Below are 21,808 nucleotides of genomic sequence, written 5' to 3'. Positions count from 1 at the left end.
AAAGTGTGTATAGTCATAGTAGCTCTCCAGGAGAATGGCATATTGCCTCCACCTATCCAATACTAAGATCTACAGGAGTGAGTAGGGGGGGGGGGGGGGGGGGCGCTAAGGATAGAGCTAGAATTCAAGATAGCCTGGTTGTTTCTGGACGAAGCCCAATGATTTCAGACCTGAAGGGTCTGGATATGTAGAAGGAGTGTAGTAGTTGAACTTTCATCAAATTGTCTACACTCTACAGAAATGGAAACATTGAAGAGTTAGGGAGCGAATTGGAACAGATGGGTAGTCTCTTGTATGGTTATACCATGCATGTTGGGAGATGCAGTCAGGTGATCAAGGGTTGCTGTTGGTGATGACTTGCTCAACTGTGTCAGAGGTCAGCAAAGGATCACTGCAGTCATGTGACAAGGGTGTTGTGATTTATCCCATTGGTCAGCAGTACCTCCTGTTCACATGTCAAAAGATAAGTATGATGACCTGGTAACCCTCTGGCTATTTGTTTTCCTCTATCCCGCTCTCAATCCCTTTACGTCATCTCTCATGGTTGCTAGTAAAGGTCAGACAAATTCAGAACACTAACCAAATACAGCAACACAAAATTCCAACATACAAACTCTGTTCTACTATTGGTTCATAAACAATCCGCAAAGACAACACAATATTTATCAACACCTTTAATCAAACTCTGCAATCACACACACATACATTATATATATATTATATACACACACACACACACACACTTGAAGTCAGAAGTTTACATACACTTAAGTTGGTGGCATAAAAACGTGTTTTTCAACCACGCCACACATTTCTAGTTAACAAACTATAGTTTTGGCAAGTCGGTTAGGACATTACTTTGTGCATGACATAAGTCATTTTCCAATTGTTTAAAGACGGATTATTTCACTTGATCACAATTCCGGTGGGTCAAAAAAGTTTACATACACTAAATTCCAGAAAATTATGTAATGGCTTTAGAAGCTCCTGATAATTGACTGGCAATTTGAGTCAATTGAAGGTGTACCTATATTTCAAGGCCTACCTTCAAACTCAGTGCCACTTTGCTTGACATCATGGGGGGGAGAAAAAAAATCTAAAGAAAATCAGCCAAGACCTCAGTAAAAAAAATTGTGGACCTCTACAAGTTTGGTTCATCCTGGGGAGCAATTTCCAAATGCCTGAAGGTACCACGTTCATCTGTACAAACAATAGTACGCAAGTACAAACACCATGGGACCACGCAGCAGTCATACCGCTCAGGAAGAGATGGTGAGTTGCGAAAAGTGCAAATCAATCCCAGAACAGCAAAGGACCTTGTGAAGATGCTGGAGGAAACAGGTACAAAAGTATCTATATCCACAGTAAAACAAGTCCTATATTGACATAACCTGAAAGGCTGCTCAGCAAGGAAGAATCCACTGCTCCAAAACTGCCATAAAAAAGCCAGACTACGGTTTGCAACTGCACATGTGGACCAAGATTGTACTTTTTGGAGAAATGTCCTCTGGCCTGATGAAACAAAAATAGAACTGTTGGGCCATAATGACCATCGTTGTTTGGAGGACAAAGGGTGGATTCTTGCAAGCCAAAGAACACCATCCCAACCGTGAAGCATGGGGGGCATCATGTTGTGGGGGTGCTTTGCTGCAGGAGGGACTGGGGAACTTCACAAAATAGATGCCATCATGAGGGAGGAAAATTGTGTGAATATATTGAAGCAACATCAAGACATCAGTCAGGATGTTGAAGCTTGGTCACAAATGGGCCATCATCCCAAGCATACTTCCAAAGTTAGGGCAAAATGGCTTAAGGACAACAAAGTCAAGGTATTGTAGTGGCCACCACAAAGCTAGAACACTTGTGGGTAGAACTGAAAAAGTGTGTGCGAACAAGGAGGCCTACCAACCTGACTCGGTTACACCAGCTGTGTCAGGAGGAATGGGCCAAAATTCCCCCAACTTATCGTGGGAAGCTTGTGCAAGGCTACCCGAAACGTTTGACCCAAGTGAAACAATTTAAAGGCAATGCTACCAAATACTAATTGAGTATATGTAAACTTCTGACCCACTGGGAACATGAAAGAAATAAAATATGAAAAATCCCTGTACTATTTTTCTGACATTTCACATTCTTAAAATAAAGTAGTGATCCTAACTGACCTAAGACAGGGAATGTTTACTAGGATTAAATGTCAGGAATTTTGAAAAACTGAGTTAAAAATGTATTTTTGGCTAAGGTGTATGTAAACTTCACCTGTAGAAATATAGATTTAAAAATAATTTAAATCAATGAATGTCAAGTTCCGTTACTGTATGTGTGGAAGACCATATACTGTAGTGTCAAATTAAAGGCAACATTAACATATTGAAGTGATACATATTTTTGGGGGTTTCTCTTTCCTTGTACATTGACCAGGTATGAGTTGGGCCATGAGTTCTGTCACCTGACCAAGAAAATGTGTCCTAGTTATAGGCTACATCTAGGGCCCAGCGTTTTACCCTAGTTTTTGCCAACCTTGTCTAGCATGAGAACCATTTTATAAAAATTAAAGTTACCAGCTACTCATTTTTAATCAAGCTTTCGAGTAGGAAACTTCTCATCTCCCCTGAAACTCTTCCTCTGATGTACAAGAGAAAGTAGTGCAGTGTTCTGTCAATATATCTGGTAAAAGAATGGTTAATAAAACAACTAAGGGGTGGGGGTCCAAAAAACCCCCCCCCCCCCAAAAAAAAATTAGGTTTTATTTTTCCTGTTTTGAATTTCTCACAATTAAATTGTTTTAGAGAAACATCAAAATTGGATGTTCTGAGTCCATGTCAATGCTTAAATCACATCAGAATAGCATTAATTTTTGGTTAACACATTGATTTGAGTGTAATTGCCCTTTAATTGTGCATCTGGCCCTTTAACCTCAGATCGATGTCCCTATACCGGGACGGTTGTTGCTAACGTGCACTAATCTGACTAGAATGACATAAGTAACATTCAGCACAGCACTTGGGTTGATACATTATTTACCTTCAGAGGTGAATGTATTTACATTCAGTAATCTTGCTCTGGTTTGTCATCCTGAGGGTCCAAGAGATAAAATGTAGCATAGTTTTGTTTGATAAAATCAATTTCTATATTCAAATGTAGGAACTGGGTTCTAAAGTTTGAACCCCTGCTGTTTCTACACATTGAAAAGGAAATAACGATACCAGCAGACACTTGTCCCTGTATGGAATGAGTTCCACAACCCTGGTCGAAATGTTGACTTCTTCAAAATATCTCCTTTCCAGTTGACAACTTATTTTCCTTTCTTTTTAGGATGCATCTTGGCACATGTCTAATTTGGAGAATCAAATGACCAAAATACTTCATTCAAAAACGAGTCCAGGTGGAATTGAGCTCTCCCAAAGTGCTCTGCTATATCCCACACAGTCGAAACCTCTTTCCTTAATCCTTTGTATGAATCCAAGGTCTAATACGTGATGCTCTTGAGACATGAGACAAACAGAAGAACAGATAAGCCAGTTCCTGAGAGAGAATGAAATGTTAGAAATGAAATGGTAAAAAATATATAGTATCTTTGACTCTGTCACTCTGAACTAGAGTTGGTCAATACTCCACGTAGAAGTTGTCCCCAAACACAGATCTAGGATCAGTTTACCATCACCTAATACACACATGAATGATTAGTGGGGGAAGGGATCTAGGGGCAACAAAGCCATCCTAGTCCTCTGTGTCCATCAGTGGAGGATGCGGTGGAGGTACCTCTCCGGGTCGCTCTCCCCTCCTTTCTTCAGTAGAGCTCCTGGTCTGGCTGGTCTCTCAGAGGCCCCTGCAGGGCCTTGGCCCTCAGTTAGGTCCTCTCTGACTCCTGTAGCACCTCTGGGGCCCTTATGAGTCAGTGGCTGTGTATCTGGGCTGCTGTGTTTTGCTCTTGCCTCCGTCTTGCTGTCTGATGACTGCTCTTCGCTCTGCTGGCTACTCTCTGAACTCTTACCAATCCTGTAGAAACAAGCCACAAAGTTCAGGGAGTTATTGTGCTCTGTGAGGACTTGGAAAAAGTTGAATGTTATGAAGGATTCAAAGCAGACATTTTAAATCTCTAGATTTTGTGAGAGACATTTTTATCTCTTGATTGTGATTGAATGGTGTGTGCGATTGTATGTGGAGAATGGGAAGGAATTGAGAGCATTCAGTGTGTGTGTGTGTGTGTGTGTGTGTGAGACAGTCACCCACCTCAGATGCTTGAACACCCATTACCAGCATGGTCCTAGTGTCTCTCCCCTCAACTTAACAATGTGTGTAAATATTCATGATTATTATATATTTATATCAAATTATTATTTTTGTAAATCATAACGGCATATTACATAATGTCAACCCACCTCAGATGATTAAACGCCCGGAGCCAGCGCGACCCCAGTGTGTCTCGCCCCTCCACCCTGAGTCCTCTCCGTCGGCCCCTCGCCCTCAGTCCTATCAGGGCCTGGGCCAGCTCAGCCTCGTCCCCGTGGCCCCACACCAGCTCAGCCCTCTGCTCTGCATCCTGGTCCCCAGCTGCTGTGAACAGCCTCTGCAGCTGACGCAGGTTCACCTTGGGGGGGGGGGGGGGGGGGGGGGGGGGGGGGGGGGGAATTGTGCATTAACGACCTTTATACAGCCAGAAGATTGAATGATTCCTAATTGTTGTTCCTTACCCTAACCTCGCCCCATTAATCCAAACCCTTGACATTTGTTAATCACTGTGCCTAACCTATACCTCTGAATCTGCTTCCTAAATAATACCAAACTCACCCCGCCAAAGATGTTCCCTGAGCCAGCCTTCCTACTCCTCCGCTCAGCGAGACGCCACAGTGTGGAGGGCCCTGCCACCGTAGAGGAGAGAGACGGAGAGGCTGCCTCCGCATCCATCCTCCAAGTGAAAGGCTGCAAGGGCGGTAGGCGATGCCGCGAGATGGGCCTTCCTGTGGAGGATAGGAAAGGTTAGGGATAAGTGCTAGAACTCACTTGTTGCAATTGTATGGCATGTCAATCTGTTTCTATGGGCAACGTGACCTTACTCAGGAATGACTGTGCTAGTTACAGACTTGGGATGGTGTGACTGAAGCATGTCCTGGCCAAGGGAAACTCCAGGTTCTTGTTTTTTTCCAGGCCAGGTTATGGTTTAGGAAAAACTCCCGGCCTTGTGAGGGCACACTGTAGGATGCAAGGCAAGCTCCTGCCAGTCTCTACCGTTCCTTGATTATTTAATCCTGCTTGACGGAGCAGAGGGGAACTTAATCGGTCTTGCTTGAAAGCCCATTACACTGCAGATGGTAATAATCAATCTAGCTATACAGTAGCTCTGGTAAGAACCAGTCCACCTAGTAACTAAGTCTGCTTGGTCACATGAGGAACTGTAACGGTATTAGCAGAGTAGCTACCTGGCTGTGTCACTAGATCAACTGTACTGGAGGAAATAAGGGCTCTGCTCCAATAGTCACTAAAATTCCACTTGGAATGCATGCACAATACATTTTCCAACTTTAAGTTCTCTCACTCAGAAAGCCACTAAAATATTATGCACCGAAGATGACTCACATCAATAATGGAATTGAAAGGCCTTTAACTTAAGTAATTGCATAAAAAAAACAGATAAAGAATGTAGCAAATGCACATAGGCCATGCACATCATTCAACCTTATGTGCATCACAGCAGGTGGGTAGCCTCTTAAAACCCCAGAGTGAAATACTTACACTCTGGTCTCTAACGTGTAGGCTCAGTATTCATGAACAGTCCCATTACAAGTCAGAATGTTGAACAAACTCAATGTAAAGTCCTCAGACGATTTTGCCACTTTGTTGGAGGTAATCTGTGACAAAACACGCACAGGGAAGCTTTATCAACCCGACCTTTTAACACATGAAACACTTGCACAATATGGGCGAGCCTAACCGAACCAGACAGAATGTTGTCCCACTCAATCAGCTGGTAAATTTCAAACACTTCCAGTTGATTATGAGGGAACATGCTTCAGTCCACTGCAATGTGTTAGGAGATTGAAAATAAGAGGGACTGAACCTACTTGCGCTGCAAACAGTCAGGTAAACAACACTTATCTCCACTTCCTACCATCAAAAGGACAAACAACCTGTAGTTAGTGTAAATATAATTTTAGTCAACATTCTGGCTTGTATAGCCTTTTTTTTAGGCAGATGTCATTCAGATTGAATATCCATGGGGTAAACCTTCAATGAACAAAAAAGCAAATACAAAAACATACACGAGTACATAAACCTAAGACTGTCGAGATAACTGACACATTTCAAATGTATGGGGTTAACGTTTGTTACAATTTCTACCCCATGGAACGGTCTGTTTAGGCAAAGCAGACAAACGCACTTTTCGTTGGCATGCAGATGTGACATTCAAAGCCAATTAGCCTATCCAGTGAGGCAATAAGAGCCGACAATAACTATTTTTATTTTGTTAGTTGGCGTCAAAAGAAACATATTTGGACTTATTTTCTGTAAAACGTACAAGGGCAGAGCTACGGTGCATTTCAAATCCAAACAAATTAATTAGATTATTAGTACTCTACACAATATAGGTCAAGTCTCATACATGAAAGCCGAATAAAAGACTAGCCTAAACACGTTCTTACCCGGCGGCCAAGATGATAGCGACTTTCGTTCTGATGCTTTTCCCAAGATAAATTCCTCTAAGTTCTTTTGTGCTATGCTACGGTTATTTCGTCAATATGGCTAACAAAATACCTTTGATTTATATGTTGCTCTGTCCACTCGTCGTTGATGTGGAGTAGTAGTTTGGAGTCTATACACCAATGAAAGCGGATATGGTAATTATTCCCACTTTATAGGGCCACTGGAATGTTTTCTCGAGCAATCAGAAGGTTTGTGTGCGGGTCGAGGTGTGAAGCCCCGCCCCTTGGCCGCGCAGTTAATCCATTGACGTCCATGTTCCAGGCATGAGGCTGTGTGTGAAACACTGAGGTATCGGAGACGATTCATGATTATAGGAGCGACAAAAAGTCTCTCCCAGACTGTGTGTGTGTGTGTGTGTGTGTGTGTGCGTGCGCGCGCGTGTATACTACATCTCCATGTGCACACTAACTTCACAAGTCACAGGGGGTTGCAAAGAGTTGAATCTACTCATGACATGAAGGTATAACTGCATCATGGGACTTGACATCATGCTAACAATAAAGGCTAGGTTTACACAGGCAGCCCAATTCTGATATTTTTTCCACTAATTCGTCTTTTGACCAATCACATCAGATCTTTACACATCAGATCTTTTTCAGAGCTGATCTTATTGGTTACAAGACCCACGTGAACCTATCACTAGGTTGCCATTATTCATTAGACATAAATCTTTTTCCTATGTATTTTATTTTCATAACAATTGCAGAAGAAATGTCCCAAAGTAGCCATACATCAAATTATCATGCTCATCTCTCATTTATTTGGATCTAGTAGCCTAGTAAATAGATAGGCTATATGTATTTAAAGTTTTTTTTAAATCATAGGCAGTGCGGTTTATAATACAGGTATTCAGTCGATTTTAACAATATTTTACATTGAAGTAGGCCTTAGCAAGCTACTGTAAGTACTGCAATTGCTTTTTCCCCCCATCTGCCTTGGACTGCCTGCGAATTCTGAAATAATTGTCTATCTTATTTAGATTGGTGGAAAAGTTGATGCAAAACATTGTTGAATTCACTGCTGACAGGTCCACAGTTTACCATTGTTTTTTCTTTCAGAAACTGACCGTCCTTTTCCAGATAAATAATAAATTACTGCTAAAGATTAAAACATCCTGCCAACCAAGGTTATTATTGTTTATTTCTATCAGTTTTTAGATTTTTATTTGAAATTGAGTTAAGTTTCAGTTCATTTTCAGACTTGATTTACTAGTTTCCTTTTAGTTTCAGGTTGATAAAAACATTTGTATCTCATTTTTATTTAATTTAGTATCAGTTTTAGTTTTAGGGACAGAACATAGCCTTTCCATGGGGGGCTAGGAGTAATTTGTGTTGTTGGCCTGTAGTTATTTTTTTGCGGATGTCACTTCTTGTCACTGGGGGGCAGTAATACATAAGGTGACTTGGAGAGACATAAAGTCTATGTATCAGTGGAGCCTCAGAGGAGGAAGGGGAGAATTATTCTCCTCAGTGAATTTCACAAAAAAATCTAATATTGTAACATTAAAAAAGTTATACTTTGTAGGTAAAACTATACTAAATATATTAATGTCACCAAATAATTGATTAAATCACACTGTTTTGCAATGAAGGTAGCCTCAACAGCACTCTGTAGGGTAACGCCATGGTGTAGCTTGAGGACAACTAGTTTCCATCCTCATATGGGTATATTGACTTCAATACAAAAACTAGGAGGATCATGGTTCTCACCCCCTTCCATAGACTTCCCTAGTAATTATGACAACTTCCAGAAGACATCCTCCAACCTATCAGAGCTCTTGCAGCATGTTATGCACCCAATCAAAGGATCAGAGAATTAATCTAGCACTGAAAGCATAAGCTACAGCTAGATAACACTGTAGTGCATACAATGTGGTGAGTAGTTGACTCAAAGAGAGAGAAAGCCAATAGTTTAACAATTTTGAACAAATTCATTTCTTTAAAAATGAAGGAGACGAGAGAGAGAGAGAGAGAGAGAGAGAGAGAGCTAGCTATGTTTCGTTGTATTTCTTTCCCTTTCACTTAGCTAGTGAATGCAGCTAGTTCAGCTTACTCACACACCTGGTTCAAACAGAGAGGGATGCTACTGTATGTTAGCTATCTGGCTATGCCTATCCAACACTGGAACTCTTCCAAGTCACCGGGGTCCATCGGTGTAACTGCTAAACTGTAGAGGGTTTACTAACCCAAACAGCTCGAGCTTCTACTTTTAAAAATCCACCTTTCCAGAAACAAGTCTCTCACCGTTGCCGCTTGCTATAGACCACTCTCTGCCCCAAGCTGTGCCCTGGACACCATATGTGAACTGATTGCCCCCCATCTCTCTTCAGAGCTAGTGTTGCTAGGTGACCTAAACTGGGACATGCTTAACACCCCGGTCATCCTGCAATCTAAGCTTGAGGCCCTCAATCTCTCACAAATTATCAATGAACCCACCAGGTACAACCCCAAATCCGTAAACACGGGCACCCTCATAGATATCATCCTCACCAACTTGCCCTCCAAATATAGCGATCACTGCCTCATTGCCTGCATCCGTAACGTGTCTGCAGTCAAACGACCACCCCGCAAGCAGGCCTTCCTAATTGACCTGGCCCGGGTATCCAGGAAGGATATTGACCTCATCCCGTCAGTAGAGGATGCATGGTTGTTCCTTAAAAGTGCCTTCCTCACCATCTTAAATAAGCATGCCCCTTTCAAAAAATGTAGAACCAGGAACAGATAAAGCCCTTGGATATCTCCAGACCTGACTGCCCTTGACCAGCACAAAAACATCCTGTGGCGTTCTGCATTAGCATCGAATAGCCCCCAATATACACAGGCAGTTAGGAAAGCTAAGGCTAGCTTTTTAAAGCAGAAATTTGCATCCTGTAGCACAAACTCAAAAAAGTTCTGGGACACTGTAAAGTCCATGGAGAATAAGAGCACCTCCTCCCAGCTGCCCACTGCACTGAGGCTAGGAAACACTGTCACCACCGATAAATCCACTGTAATTGAGAATTTCAAAAAACATTTTTCTACGGCTGGCCATGCTTTCCACCTGGCTACACCTACCCCGGTCAACAGCCATGCATTCCCCACAGCAACTTGCCCAAGCCTCCCCCATTTCTCCTTCACCCAAATTCAGATAGCTGATGTTCTTAAAGAGCTGCAAAACCTGGACCCCTATAAATCAGCCGGGCTAGACAATCTGGACCCTCTCTTTTAAAAAAATATCTGCCGAAATTGTTGCAACCCCTATTACTAGCCTATTCAACCTCTCTTTCGTATCGTCTGAGATTCCCAAAGATTGGAAAGCTGCCACGGTCATCCCCCTCTTCAAAGAGGGAGACACTCTCGACCCAAATTGCTACAGATCTATATCTATCCTTTCTAAGGTCTTCGAAAGCCAAGTCAACGAACAGATTACCGACCATTTCGAATCCCACCGTACCTTCTCCGCTATGCAATCTGGTTTCTGAGCTGGCCATGGGTGCACCTCAGCCACGCTCAAGTTCCTAAACGATATAACCGCCATCGATAAGAGACATTACTGTGCAGCCGTATTCATCGACCTGGCCAAGGCTTTCGACTCTGTCAATCACCCAATTCTTATTGGCAGACTCAACAGCCTTGGTTTCTCAAATGATTGCCTCACCTGGTTCACCAACTACTTCTCTGATAGAGTTCAGTGTGTCAAATCAGAGGGCCTGTTGTCCAGACCTCTGGCAGTCTCTATGGGGGTGCCACAGGGTTCAATTCTCGAGCAGACTCTCTTCTCTGTATACATCAATGATGTCGCTCTCCGCAGCTTACACAGGGGCACTTAATGCCCAGCCAGGTCGACCCCCCGCTGGACAGTGACCTCAGAAACAATCTTTGTTTCGAGGAGGCTATATTTCTGAAGCACTGTATGTAGTCGAGATGCTTGCTGGGTTCACCGTACTGACATCTTCCTGGGGTTCTGCTGCTCTCTGTTGAGCAAAGTGATAGAGACACACTTGGGTCCATAAGGCAAGCTACTTCAGGGGTTGGATCGAAGTTGGCTGCCAGAGGATTCAGTATGCATGCGAAGAACAGTAAGTTCAGGAGGACCTGTGCCAACTGTTTTGCAACAATAATGTCTGCAAGTGTGCCTCAAGGTTGAGAGGGCACGGCACCACATCAGACAGCTAGCTACTGGCTATGAGTTTGAAGTTGGTCAGTGTGGATGGCGAATAGCTCCAGCAACTTCACAAGCTGTTCTAGCTTGGACCAGTCACGCTCTGTGATCGCACTCAAATTTCTTCCCTATTAGCTCGTGATAGCTAGTTATGGTGATGCACAAGTTAGGCCTATTTGAAACATCAGTGTCTATTGGCAGATTCAGCTCAAAAACCCCATTAGAAAAAAAGCTTGAAAACCCCATTTAATTTTTGCTCAAAGCTTAGAAGAAAACCATTACAACTGAACATAATTTATCATGGTTTTTATTTGATTTTAGTTCGGTTTGGAGTCAAAGCTAAAAGTTTCATATATGTACTTTTTACTGAATTGTTTTTCCAATTTTAGTTTTTCTTTTTAGTTTCTGTTTTCATTTACTATAATAACCTTACTGCCAACACAGTAAATAGACTGATAGCTTATGTAAAATATTTGACAGTATGGGTAGGCTACAGTATTGCTGTGCAATAGGAGTCCAACATCATTGCCTATACCAAGGGAGGATGGAGAAACCCAATAATCTATTGATAAACTAAAAATGTGTCTTTTGCATCTAGAGGCCTAATGCCAATAGTTACAAATTATACAGCAAATAAAGGGCATTATTGTCACCATAAAAGGTGACTAGAGGACATGTTCCACTTTTATTGCTTGTTCCTGCGAGCACAATTTTATTTATAACGTGAAACATGTGTATGTATGGCCTGAGGCATCATGCCCATAGCACGTCCCCCCTGAGATTTCTCCTATTAAAACGTTTTATTTTTTAATCAAATTTATTTTTTTCCTCTCTATAATACCACAAGCCACTTAGCAATTTTATAAAAGTGTCTTTAGCTAGCCCAGATAGGTTCCCAATCTCCCAACCTTACAACTAGCTACCAAGAAGCCATTTCAGGCTATCAATCAAGTTAGAGTAGCTAGCTTGTCTAACTATCTTAGCTGGCATGCCTGCTGACAAGTTTGGTAGACTTTAGAAAAGCAAGCAATTACTAAATGTACTGAATAAGACTAACATTCCTTGTAATCTTTTACCCAGATTTTAACAAATGCAGAAAAGCATATTCAATGTTTCTTAAAGAACATAACCACCAGTCAGGAGGATACAGACAGCTCAAGATGTACTTTGCATTAGGAAAGTATTCAGACTCCTTCTCTTTTTCCACAGCTTTTTACGTTACAGTCTTATTCTAAAATTGATTAAATTTATTTCTTTCCTCATCAATCACACACACGATTTTTCAACAAATTCTCACGGTTTGACCAATTTAACTTCAAATTTCGAAGGTGTCAAATTTCAAATGTCAAATTTCAAAGTGTTTTTGCACCCCGAGTTGCTCCGCTGCTATTGCTGGAGCCTCGCGGTTGGTTAAGTTTAGGCATTCATTCTGAATGTTTAAGTTAAGAGTTAAAGTTTGGGATAGGGTTAAAACAACAACAAAAAAGGGTTCTCCCAAGTGGCGCAGGGGTCCAAGGTGTCACTACAGACCCGGGTTTGATCCTGGGCTGTATCACAACCTGCTGTGAAAGGGAGTCCTATAGGGCGGCGCACAATTAGCCCAGCATCGTCTGATGGTAGGTTACAGGGCTAATAGTACTATGGAAGGCTCCTGATCAGTTCTTCCTAACAGATTAATAGCTGATTTACAGTGGCTTGCAAAAGTATTCACCCCCCTTAGCATTTTTCCTATTTTGTTGCCTTACAACCTGGAATTCAAATAGATTTTGGGGGGGGGTTTGTATCATTTGATTTACACAACATGCTTACCACTTTGAAGATGCAAAATATTTTTCATTGTGAGAAACAAAGGAATAAAACAACAAAAAAAAAGAAAACTTGAGCGTGCATAACTATTCAACCCCCCAAAGTCAATACTTTGTCGAGCTACCTTTTGCAGCAATTATAGCTGCAAGTCTCTTGGGGTATGTCTCTATAAGCTTGGCACATCTAGCCACTGGGATTTTTGCCCATTTTTCAAGGCAAAACTGCTCCAGCTCCTTTAAGTTGGATGGGTTCCAGGAATCCTTAAGGCATACCAGAGATTCTCAATTGGATTGAGGTCTGGGCTTTGACTAGGCCATTCCAAGACATTTATATGATTCCCCTTAAACCACTCGAGTGTTGCTTTAGCAATATGCTTAGGATCATTGTCCTGCTGGAAGGTGAACCTCTGTCCCAGTCTCAAATCTCTGGAAGACTGAAACAGGTTTCCCTCAAGAATTTCCCTGTATTTTTGCACCATCCATCATTCCTTCAATTCTGACCAGTTTCCCAGTCCCAGCCGATGAAAAACATTCCCACAGCATGATGCTGCCACCACCATGCTTCACTGTGGAGATGGTATTCTCGGGGTGATGAGAGGTGTTGGGTTTGTGCCAGACATAGCATTTTCTTCGATGGCCAAAAAGCCTCATCTGACCAGAATACCTTCTTCCATATGTTTGAGGAGTCTCCCACATGCCTTTTGGCGAACACCAGATGTTTGCTTATTTTTTCTTTAAGCAATATCTTTTTTTCTGGCCACTCTTCCATTAAGCCCAGCTCTGTGGAGTGTGCGGCTTAAAGTGGCTCCTTCAGGGTTATCTTTTGTCTCTTTGTTGCCTCTCTGATTATTAATTCCCTCCTTGCCTGGTCTATGAGTTTTGGTGTGCGGCCCTCTCTTGGCAGGTTTGTTGTGGTGCCATATTCTTTCTATTTTTTAATAATGGATTTAGTGCTGCTCCGTGGGATGTTCAAAGTTTCATATATTTTTTTATAACCCAACCCTGATTTGTACTTTGTCCCTGAACTGTTTGGAGAGCTCCTTGGTCTTCATGGTGCCACTTGCTTGGTGGTGCCCCTTGCTTAGGGGTGTTGCAGACTCTGGGGTCTTTCGGAACTGGTGTATATATACTGAGATCATGTGACACTTAGATTGCACAAAGGTGGACTTTATTTAACTAACTATGTGACTTCTGGAGTTTATTTTTTATTTTATTTCACCTTTATTTAACCAGGTTGGCCAGTTGAGAACAAGTTCTCATTTACAACTGTGACCTGACCAAGATAGAGCAAAGCAGTGCGACACAAACAACACAGAGTTACACATGGGATAAACAAATGCACAGTACATAACACAATAGAAAAGTCTATACACAGTGTGTGCAAATGTAGAAAGATTAGGGAGGTAAGGCAATAAATAGGCCATAGTGGCGAAATAATTGCAATTTAGCAATTAAACCCTGGAGTGATAGATGTGCATAAGGTGTATGTGGAAGTAGAGATACTGGGGTGCAAAGGAGCAAAAAAGAAAAAGAAAAAATATGTGGATGGGTGGGCTATTTACAGATGGGCTATGTACAGGTGCAATGATCGGTAAGCTGCTCTGACAGCTGATGCTTAGTCAGGGAGACGTAAGTCTCCAGCTTCAGTGATTTTTGCAATTCGTTCCAGTCATTGGCAGCAGAGAACTGGAAAGAACTGGAAGGAAAGGTGGCCAAAGGAGGAGTTGGCTTTGTGGTTGACCAGTGAAATATGCCTACTGTGCTACGGGTGGGTGCTGCTATTGTGACCAGTGAGCTGAGATAAGGCGGGGTTTTACCTAGCAAAAACGTATAGATGACTTGAAGCCAGTGGGTTTGGTGAAGAATATGAAGCGAGGGCCAGCCAACGACAGCATACAGGTCGCAATGGTGGGTAGTATATGGGGCTTTGGTGACAAAATGGATGGCACTGTGATAGACTACATCCAATTTTCTGAGTAGAGTGTTGGAGGCTATTTTGTAAATTACATCGCTGAAGTCAAGGTTCTGCAGGAAAGTCGGTTTTACGAGGGTATGTTTGGCAGCATGAGTGAAGGAGGCTTTGTTGCGAAATAGGAAGCTGATTCTAGATTTAATTTCGGATTGGTTATTGGTTTCCAGATCTTATTTAGGGGCTTCATAGCAAAGGGGGTGAATACATATTCACGCAACACTTTTCAGTTTTTTAATTTTCAGATCTAATTTTTTTTTCATTTCACTTCTCCAATTTGTACTATTTTGTGTATGTCCATCACATGAAATTCTAATAAAAATACATTTAAATTACAGGTTGTAATGCAACAAGGGGGGTGAATACTTTTGCAAGGCACTATAACTCAACTCTATGGTGAATGACGTTTATTATGAACTCCACCAACGGAGTCGAGCTGTGAAGAGGCTTCATTTCACCCAAGGTCAATCATTTTTATTCGTAAACGCTTACCTTGTACCAACGTTGTGTATATGTTTACGTGCCCGTGTGGTAAGCCTATGTGGGCCAAACAAAAATAAAATAAGAATATCTGAACATAAAACAGCTGTCCGCACTGGCAATATTGAATATGCTATGGCAAAACACGGCCCATCGTCCTCTTTGCGCTTTGTGGGCCTGGAACAGGTCACACCTATTAGAGGTGGGAACCACCCTAAAATTATCTCACAATGAGATGTGTTTTGGATTGATAGATTTGAGAGGTGTTTTGGATTGATATATTTAATATATCATGCATCCTTGAGGTCTAAATGATAATTTCTCAATCAGACCTTTTTTGTTGATTATATGGCTGCGCTGTATTTTGAATGCTTATGTATGTATATGTATATTTTATTACATTCAATCACGGTATTTCTATCCAGATGTATAACGGTTCTGTAACGACAGACGCTGGGAGACGAGAAGCAACCACAGGGTGTGGATTTAATAATAAATAGACATGAAACAAAAAAAGAACAGCATCTGGATAGGAGAAACATAACAACATCAATGCTGACTCGGGAATGAAACTGAGGAAGTGACAGATAAAGGGGAGGTAAATTACTGTATTGCAAAATGTACAATGATGGAGTCCAGGTGAGTCCCATATTTAAGCACAGGTGCGCATAACGATGGTGGCAGGTGTGCGTAATGATAACTGAACTGGTGACCTCGAGCACCTGAGAGGGGGAGTGGGAGCAGACTTGACAAGATGTCTATTTTTTATACTCCAACGTGTGCAAAGCTGTCATCAAGGCGAAGGGTGGCTACTTTGAAGAATGTAAGAATCACCTAGACACCAATGACGTGATGGAGTCCAGGTGAGTACCATAATTAAGCGCAGGTACGCATAATGATGAGTGAACTTGTGACATTGAGCACCGGAGAGGGGGAGAGGGGGAGCAGGAGCAGACATGACAAGATGTCTATTTTTATACCCAAACGTGTACAAAGCTGTCATCAAGACAAAGAGTGGCTACTTTGAAGAACATAAAATATAAAATATATTTTGATTTGTTTAACACTTTTTTGGTTACTACATGATTCCATATGTGTTATTTCAGGGTTTTGATCAGTGGTGGAAAAAGTACCCAATTGTAATACTTAAAAGTAAAAGTACAGATGCCTTAATAGAAAGTTACTCAAGTAAAAGTGAAAGTCACCCAGTAAAATACTACTTGAGTAAAAGTCTAAACGTATTTGGTTCTAAATATACTTAAGTATCAAACATATATGGAATTGGTACAATATACTTAAGTACTAAAAGTAAAAGTATAAATAATTTCAAATTCCTTATATTATGCAAAGCAGATGGCACCATTGTCTTGTTTATAAAATGTACAGATAACCAGGGGTACACTCCAACACTCAGACATCATTTACAAATGATGCATTTGTGTTTAATGAACCTGCCAGATCAGAGGCAGTAGGGATGACCATGTGTTCTCTTGATAAGTGCGTGAATTTGACCATTTTCCTGTCCTGCTAAGCACTCGACATGTAACGAGTGCTTTTGGGTGTCAGGGAAAATGTATGGAGTAAAAAGTATATTATTTTCTTCAGGAATGTAGTGAAGTAAAAGTAGTCAAAAATATAAATACCAAAGAAAAGTACAGATACCCAAAAAACTACTTAAGTAGTACTTTAAAGTATTTTTACTTAAGTACTTTACACCACTGGTTTCGATGTCTTCACTATTATTCTACAATGTACTGTATAAAATAGTAAAAATACAGAAAATTCCTTGATGAGTAGGTGTGTCCAAACTTTTGACTGGTACTGGTACTGACTGGTACCAGTCAAAAGTTTGGACACACACACACACATAAATATATATATTGTACCAGTCAAAAGTTTGGACACCTACTCATCAAGGGATTTTCTCTCTCTCTCTCTCTCTATATATATATATACGCTACTGTTCAAAAGTTAGGGGTCATTTAGAAATGTCCTTGTTTTTGAAAGAAAAGCACATTTCTTGTCCATTAAAATAACATCGAATTGATCAGAAATACAGTGTAGACATTATTAATGTTGTAAATGACTATTGTAGCTGGAGAATATCTACATAGGTGTACAGAGGCCCATCATCATCAACCATCACTCCTGTGTTCCAATGGCACGTTGTTTTAGCCAATCCAAGTTTATCATTTTAAAAGGCTAATTGATCATTAGAAAACCCTTTTGCAATTATGTTAGCACAGCTGAAAACTGTTGTCCTGATTAAAGACTAGTTAAGTATCTGGAGCATCAACATTTGTGGGTTCGATTACAAGCTCAAAATGGCCAGAAACAAAGTACTTTCTCCTGAAACTCATCAGTCTATTTTTGTTCTGAGAAATGAAGGCTATTCCATGTGAGAAATTGCAAAGAAACTGAAGATCTCGTACAACACTGTGTACTACTCCCTTCACAGAACAGTGCAAACTGGCGCTAACCAGAATAGAAAGAGGAGTGGGAGGCACAACTGAGTACAACTGAGCAAGAGGAGCAAGAGGACAAATACATTAGAGTACATTAGTGTGTCTAGTTTGAGAAACAGACGCCTCACAAGTCCTCAACCTAGCAGCTTCATTAAATAGTACTGGCAAAACACCAGTCTCAACGTCAACAGTGAAGAGGAGAGTTCCTCTGTCCAGTGTCTGTGTTATTTTGCCCATCTTAATCTTTTCTTTTTATTGGCCAGTCTGAGATATGTTTTTTTTTTTCCAACTCTGCCTAATTTCCAAGAATTGTCCTGGTTTTACTATCCTTGTGGGGACTTTTGGAGATTTAAGTTCCCACCAGGCTGGAAAAAAAGGGAGAGCAATAAGTAGTGTCACAAATATGGAAAACCCGGTGCCAAATGACAACTTGAATAGTTACTTGAGTAGTTACTCCAAAATCTTGCATTAGTTCCCAAAACAGTTTTTAAACAAATTAGAAGAGAACTCATAAGGAGGAGAACCATCTAAACGAAACAAAAAGGGGTGAACAATGGGAAGTTCTTGACTTTTGATTAAAAAATACATATATATATACAGCACCAGTCAAAAGTATGGACACACCTACTCATTCCAGGGTTCTTATTTATTTTTTACTATTTTGTACATTGTCAAATAATAGTGAAGACATCAAAGCTATGAAATAACACATAAGTATACAGAAGATATCCCTATTTGGTAAAAGACCAAATCCATATTATGGCAAGTACAGCTCAAATAAGCAAAGAGAAACTAGTCCATCATTACTTTAAGACATGAAGGTCAGTCAATCCGGAAAATGTCAAGAACTTTGAAAGTTTCTTCAAGTCCAGTCGCAAAAACCACCAAGCGCTATGATGAAACTGGATCCAGAGTTACCAGAGTTACCTCTGCTGCAGAGGATACGTTCATTAGAGTTACCAGCCTCAGAAATTGCAGCCCAAATAAATGCTTCACAGAGTTCAAGTAACAGACACATCTCAACATCAACTGTTCAGAGGAGACTGCATGAATCAGGCATTCATGGTCAAATTGCTGCAAAGAAACCACTACCAAAGGACACCAATAATAAGAAGAGACTTGCTTGGGCAAAGAAACACGAGCAATGAACATTAGACACTCTGTGATCACACTCTCCGCATCAAATATGAGTAAGACCTTTAAACAGGTCAACATTCACAAGGCCGCAGGACCAGACGGATTACCAGGACGTGTACTTTGAGCATGCAAAGACCTACTGGCAAGTGTCTTCACTGAAATTTTGAACCTCTCCCTGTCTGAGTCTGTAATACCAACATGTTTAAAGCAGACCACCATAGTCTCTATGCCCAAGAACACTAAGGTAACCTGCCTAAATGACTACCGACCCGTAGCACTCACGTCTGTTGCCACGAAGTGCTTTGAAAAGCTGGTCATGGCTCACATCAAATTCATTATCCCGAAACCCTAGACCCACTCCAATTTGCATACCGCCCCAACAGATCCACAGATGATGCAATCTCTATTGCACTTCACACTGCCCTTTCACACCGGGACAAAAGGAACACTTATGTGAGAATGATATTCATTGACTACAGCTCAGCATTCAACACCATAGCGCCATCAAAGCTCATCACTAAGCTAAGGACCCGGGGACTAAACACCTCCCTCTGCAACTGGATCCTGGACTTCCTGACGGGCCGCCCTCAGGTGGTAAGGGTAGGTAACAACACATCTGCCACACTGATCCTCAACACGGGGGCCCCTCAGGGGTGGTACTCAGTCCCCTCCTGTACTCGCTGTTCACTCATGACTGCACTGCCAGGCACGACTCCAACACCATCATTAAGTTTGCCGATGACACAACAGTAGGCCTCATCACCAACAACGACGAGACAGCATATATGGAGGAGGTCAGAGACCTGGCCATATAGTGTCAGGACAACAATCTTTCCCTCAATGTGATCAAGACTAAGGAGATGATTGTGGACTACAGGAAGAGGAGGACCGAGCACACCCTCATTCTCACCGACGGGCTGTAGTGGAACAGGTTGATAACTTCAAGTTCCTTGGTGTCCACATCAACAACAAACTAACATGGTCCATGCACAACAAGACAGTTGTGAAGAGGGCACGACAAAACCTATTCCCTCTCAGGAGACTGAAAAGATTTGGCATGGGTCCTTAGATCCTCAAAAGGTTCTGCAGCTGCAATATCGAGAGCAACCTGACTGGTTGCATCACTGCCTGGTATCAAGGCAAAGGATGACTATTTTGAAGAATCTAAAATCTCAAATATATTTTGATTTGTTTAACACTTTTTTGGTTACTACATGATTCCATATGTGTTATTTCAGAGTTTTGATGTCTTTACTATAATTATACAATGTAGAAAATAGTAAAAATAAAGAAAAACCCTTTAATGAGTAGGTGTGTCCTTTTGACTGGTACTGTGTGTAATGTAAATGTGTTGTAATTTACGATGTATGATATTATTCCAGTTTAAATAATAAAGATAGACTAATTTTATTTTTGTAAAGTAAAAAAAGTTACAAAATAAGAAATGATTGTCTCATGAAAGAGAAAAATAAACAGAGTAAGCACTCCCCCCCAGTAGGAGGAGGAGGAGCAGCCTTGGAATTCCAGTCCGTCCCCTGTCTCCTTCCCCCAACCCCTGGGTGAGAGGGGAGTGCTGTAGCCCTCCAAAGGAAACGGAAGAGACGAAACTCACAAAATCCTAATTTTAAAACCCCGGGGCTGTGAAGAAGAAAAGACAACTCTTTGACAAACTTTACACTTTATAACCACCTATTTAGCACTCCACCCTCCCTTTTTATTTGTCATTTTTTTGTTGCTGTTTTTATTTTTATTTTGTGGCAGATTTTAAAGGACCTAGTGCTCAGTTAAAGGACCCAGTGTTCGCTGGATTAGAGATGCCCCCCCAGCCGGAGGTGAACAAACATTTCTGGGACTTCCTAAAGAGTTTTCTCGGCATTATCCGAATCCTCCAAATCCTTTTCGGAGCAGGACTATGGGTCACAATCGCCGCCAACAAATACGAAGGCTCCATTCACTTCGTCCTGTTCGTGGCCGTGCTCTTCTGGCTCCTCACCCTCACCGCGTTTTTTATCACTCTCCTGGACAAACAGGACCTTGTCCCCGTCTTGGGAGGGGACCGGTGGTTGCTTAGCAACCTGGTTCATGACATCGCTGCTGCGGTGCTGTATCTACCGGCGATCGGCGTCATGATCTACAAGACAGGGCGGTACGAGTACTGCAACCTGGAGCAATATAAACACCACTGCCTGTATAAAGTCTATCTGGCTGCTGCCGTGTTCGCATGTCTGGCCGCTGTTGTGTATCTTGTCTCGTCGGTGTATGTTGGTTGTAGGAAGTGCCGGGGAGAGCAGACGGTGGTTTGAGAGAGGGGAGGACAGAGGGGGACCAAGGTGGAAGGGATATGTTGGAGGACTGGGGGAGGGAGGCAAGAGCTCTCCCTGTTCCGTAATTTAATGTCAGCATAATTTCAGTAGTTTATCAACGTAGGCTACAGTACAGTACTTTTTTGGTACAGTGTTTGTGCGTTGACTGACAACAACATTCCGAAACCACGAGCAGTCTACCGGACCTTTTACCAATGCCTTTGAAAAGCATACCTCTTATGCTTTGCAGCGTACTACAAGCTGTAATAGCAGGGACATGATATGACATGCCTTTGATATGAAGAAACTACACCATATTTGTTGCCAATGTTTTTTTTTGTATCCTTTTAGCCAGAAATAACACATGTCTATATCAAAAGCAAAAACAATTATGTTCCTAATTATTCCTGAAGTGTCCTTCATGTTAAAACCAAATGTTGATGAATTAAAACCAATGTCACTGAACACCAGAGACAAGGTTCTCTTATTTGGTAATAACACCTTCTGCATGTAGGGGCAGATATCATTTACAGAAGTAGCCTATTGCTACCACTATTATTATCATTATTTTGCAGTAATAGGTCTACACCAGTTTGTTTCATTAATAACTATTTCCAGAGTTATTTCAAATCTGAAAAGTATACATCTGCAGACTCTGTGTGTTTGCACCTGTTTGTGAATGATTATGATGTTGGTGGCTTTCCAAAATGAGAAGCCAGTTTGGGGCTGGGAGCCCTCAGCTACTTCCTGTCTGAGACAAACATGCTTAACCAATCAGCAGGGGTCTCTGGGATGCCACATGAAAGACAT

At 41.5% G+C, this 21,808-nt stretch overlaps 2 protein-coding genes across 8 annotated transcripts; one reads left to right on the top strand and one right to left on the bottom strand.

The window, feature by feature from the left end:
• Positions 1 to 2,199: 2,199 nt before the first annotated feature.
• Positions 2,200 to 6,876, bottom strand: LOC110502664 (arginine vasopressin-induced protein 1). Of its 7 annotated transcripts, XM_021580877.2 has the most exons (7): positions 6,639 to 6,714; positions 6,060 to 6,102; positions 5,731 to 5,846; positions 5,055 to 5,246; positions 4,789 to 4,958; positions 4,380 to 4,588; positions 2,200 to 3,996 (listed from the first exon to the last, which is right to left on the bottom strand). In XM_021580877.2, exons 5-7 carry the CDS (start codon positions 4,903 to 4,905, stop codon positions 3,735 to 3,737), a joined length of 588 nt encoding a protein of 195 aa, XP_021436552.2. In that variant the 5' UTR covers positions 4,906 to 4,958; positions 5,055 to 5,246; positions 5,731 to 5,846; positions 6,060 to 6,102; positions 6,639 to 6,714; the 3' UTR covers positions 2,200 to 3,734. The 7 variants fall into 7 exon arrangements, with proteins under 7 accessions (XP_021436552.2, XP_021436551.2, XP_021436554.2 ...); XM_021580876.2 differs by lacking the exon at positions 6,060 to 6,102 and having other exon boundaries at positions 6,639 to 6,784; XM_021580879.2 differs by lacking the exons at positions 5,055 to 5,246; positions 6,060 to 6,102 and having other exon boundaries at positions 6,639 to 6,784.
• Positions 6,877 to 20,245: 13,369 nt separating this feature from the next.
• Positions 20,246 to 21,488, top strand: marveld1 (MARVEL domain containing 1). Its single transcript, XM_021580874.2, has one exon. It carries the CDS (start codon positions 20,510 to 20,512, stop codon positions 20,996 to 20,998), a length of 489 nt encoding a protein of 162 aa, XP_021436549.1. The 5' UTR covers positions 20,246 to 20,509; the 3' UTR covers positions 20,999 to 21,488.
• The last annotated feature ends 320 nt before the right edge of the window (positions 21,489 to 21,808 follow it).

The sequence above is a fragment of the Oncorhynchus mykiss genome, chromosome 23 (genome assembly GCF_013265735.2).
Source record: "Oncorhynchus mykiss isolate Arlee chromosome 23, USDA_OmykA_1.1, whole genome shotgun sequence".
NCBI classification, from domain to species: Eukaryota; Metazoa; Chordata; class Actinopteri; order Salmoniformes; family Salmonidae; genus Oncorhynchus; species Oncorhynchus mykiss.
Note: the sequence above shows the minus strand (reverse complement) of the source record. Positions and strands in the feature narration are given on the sequence as shown.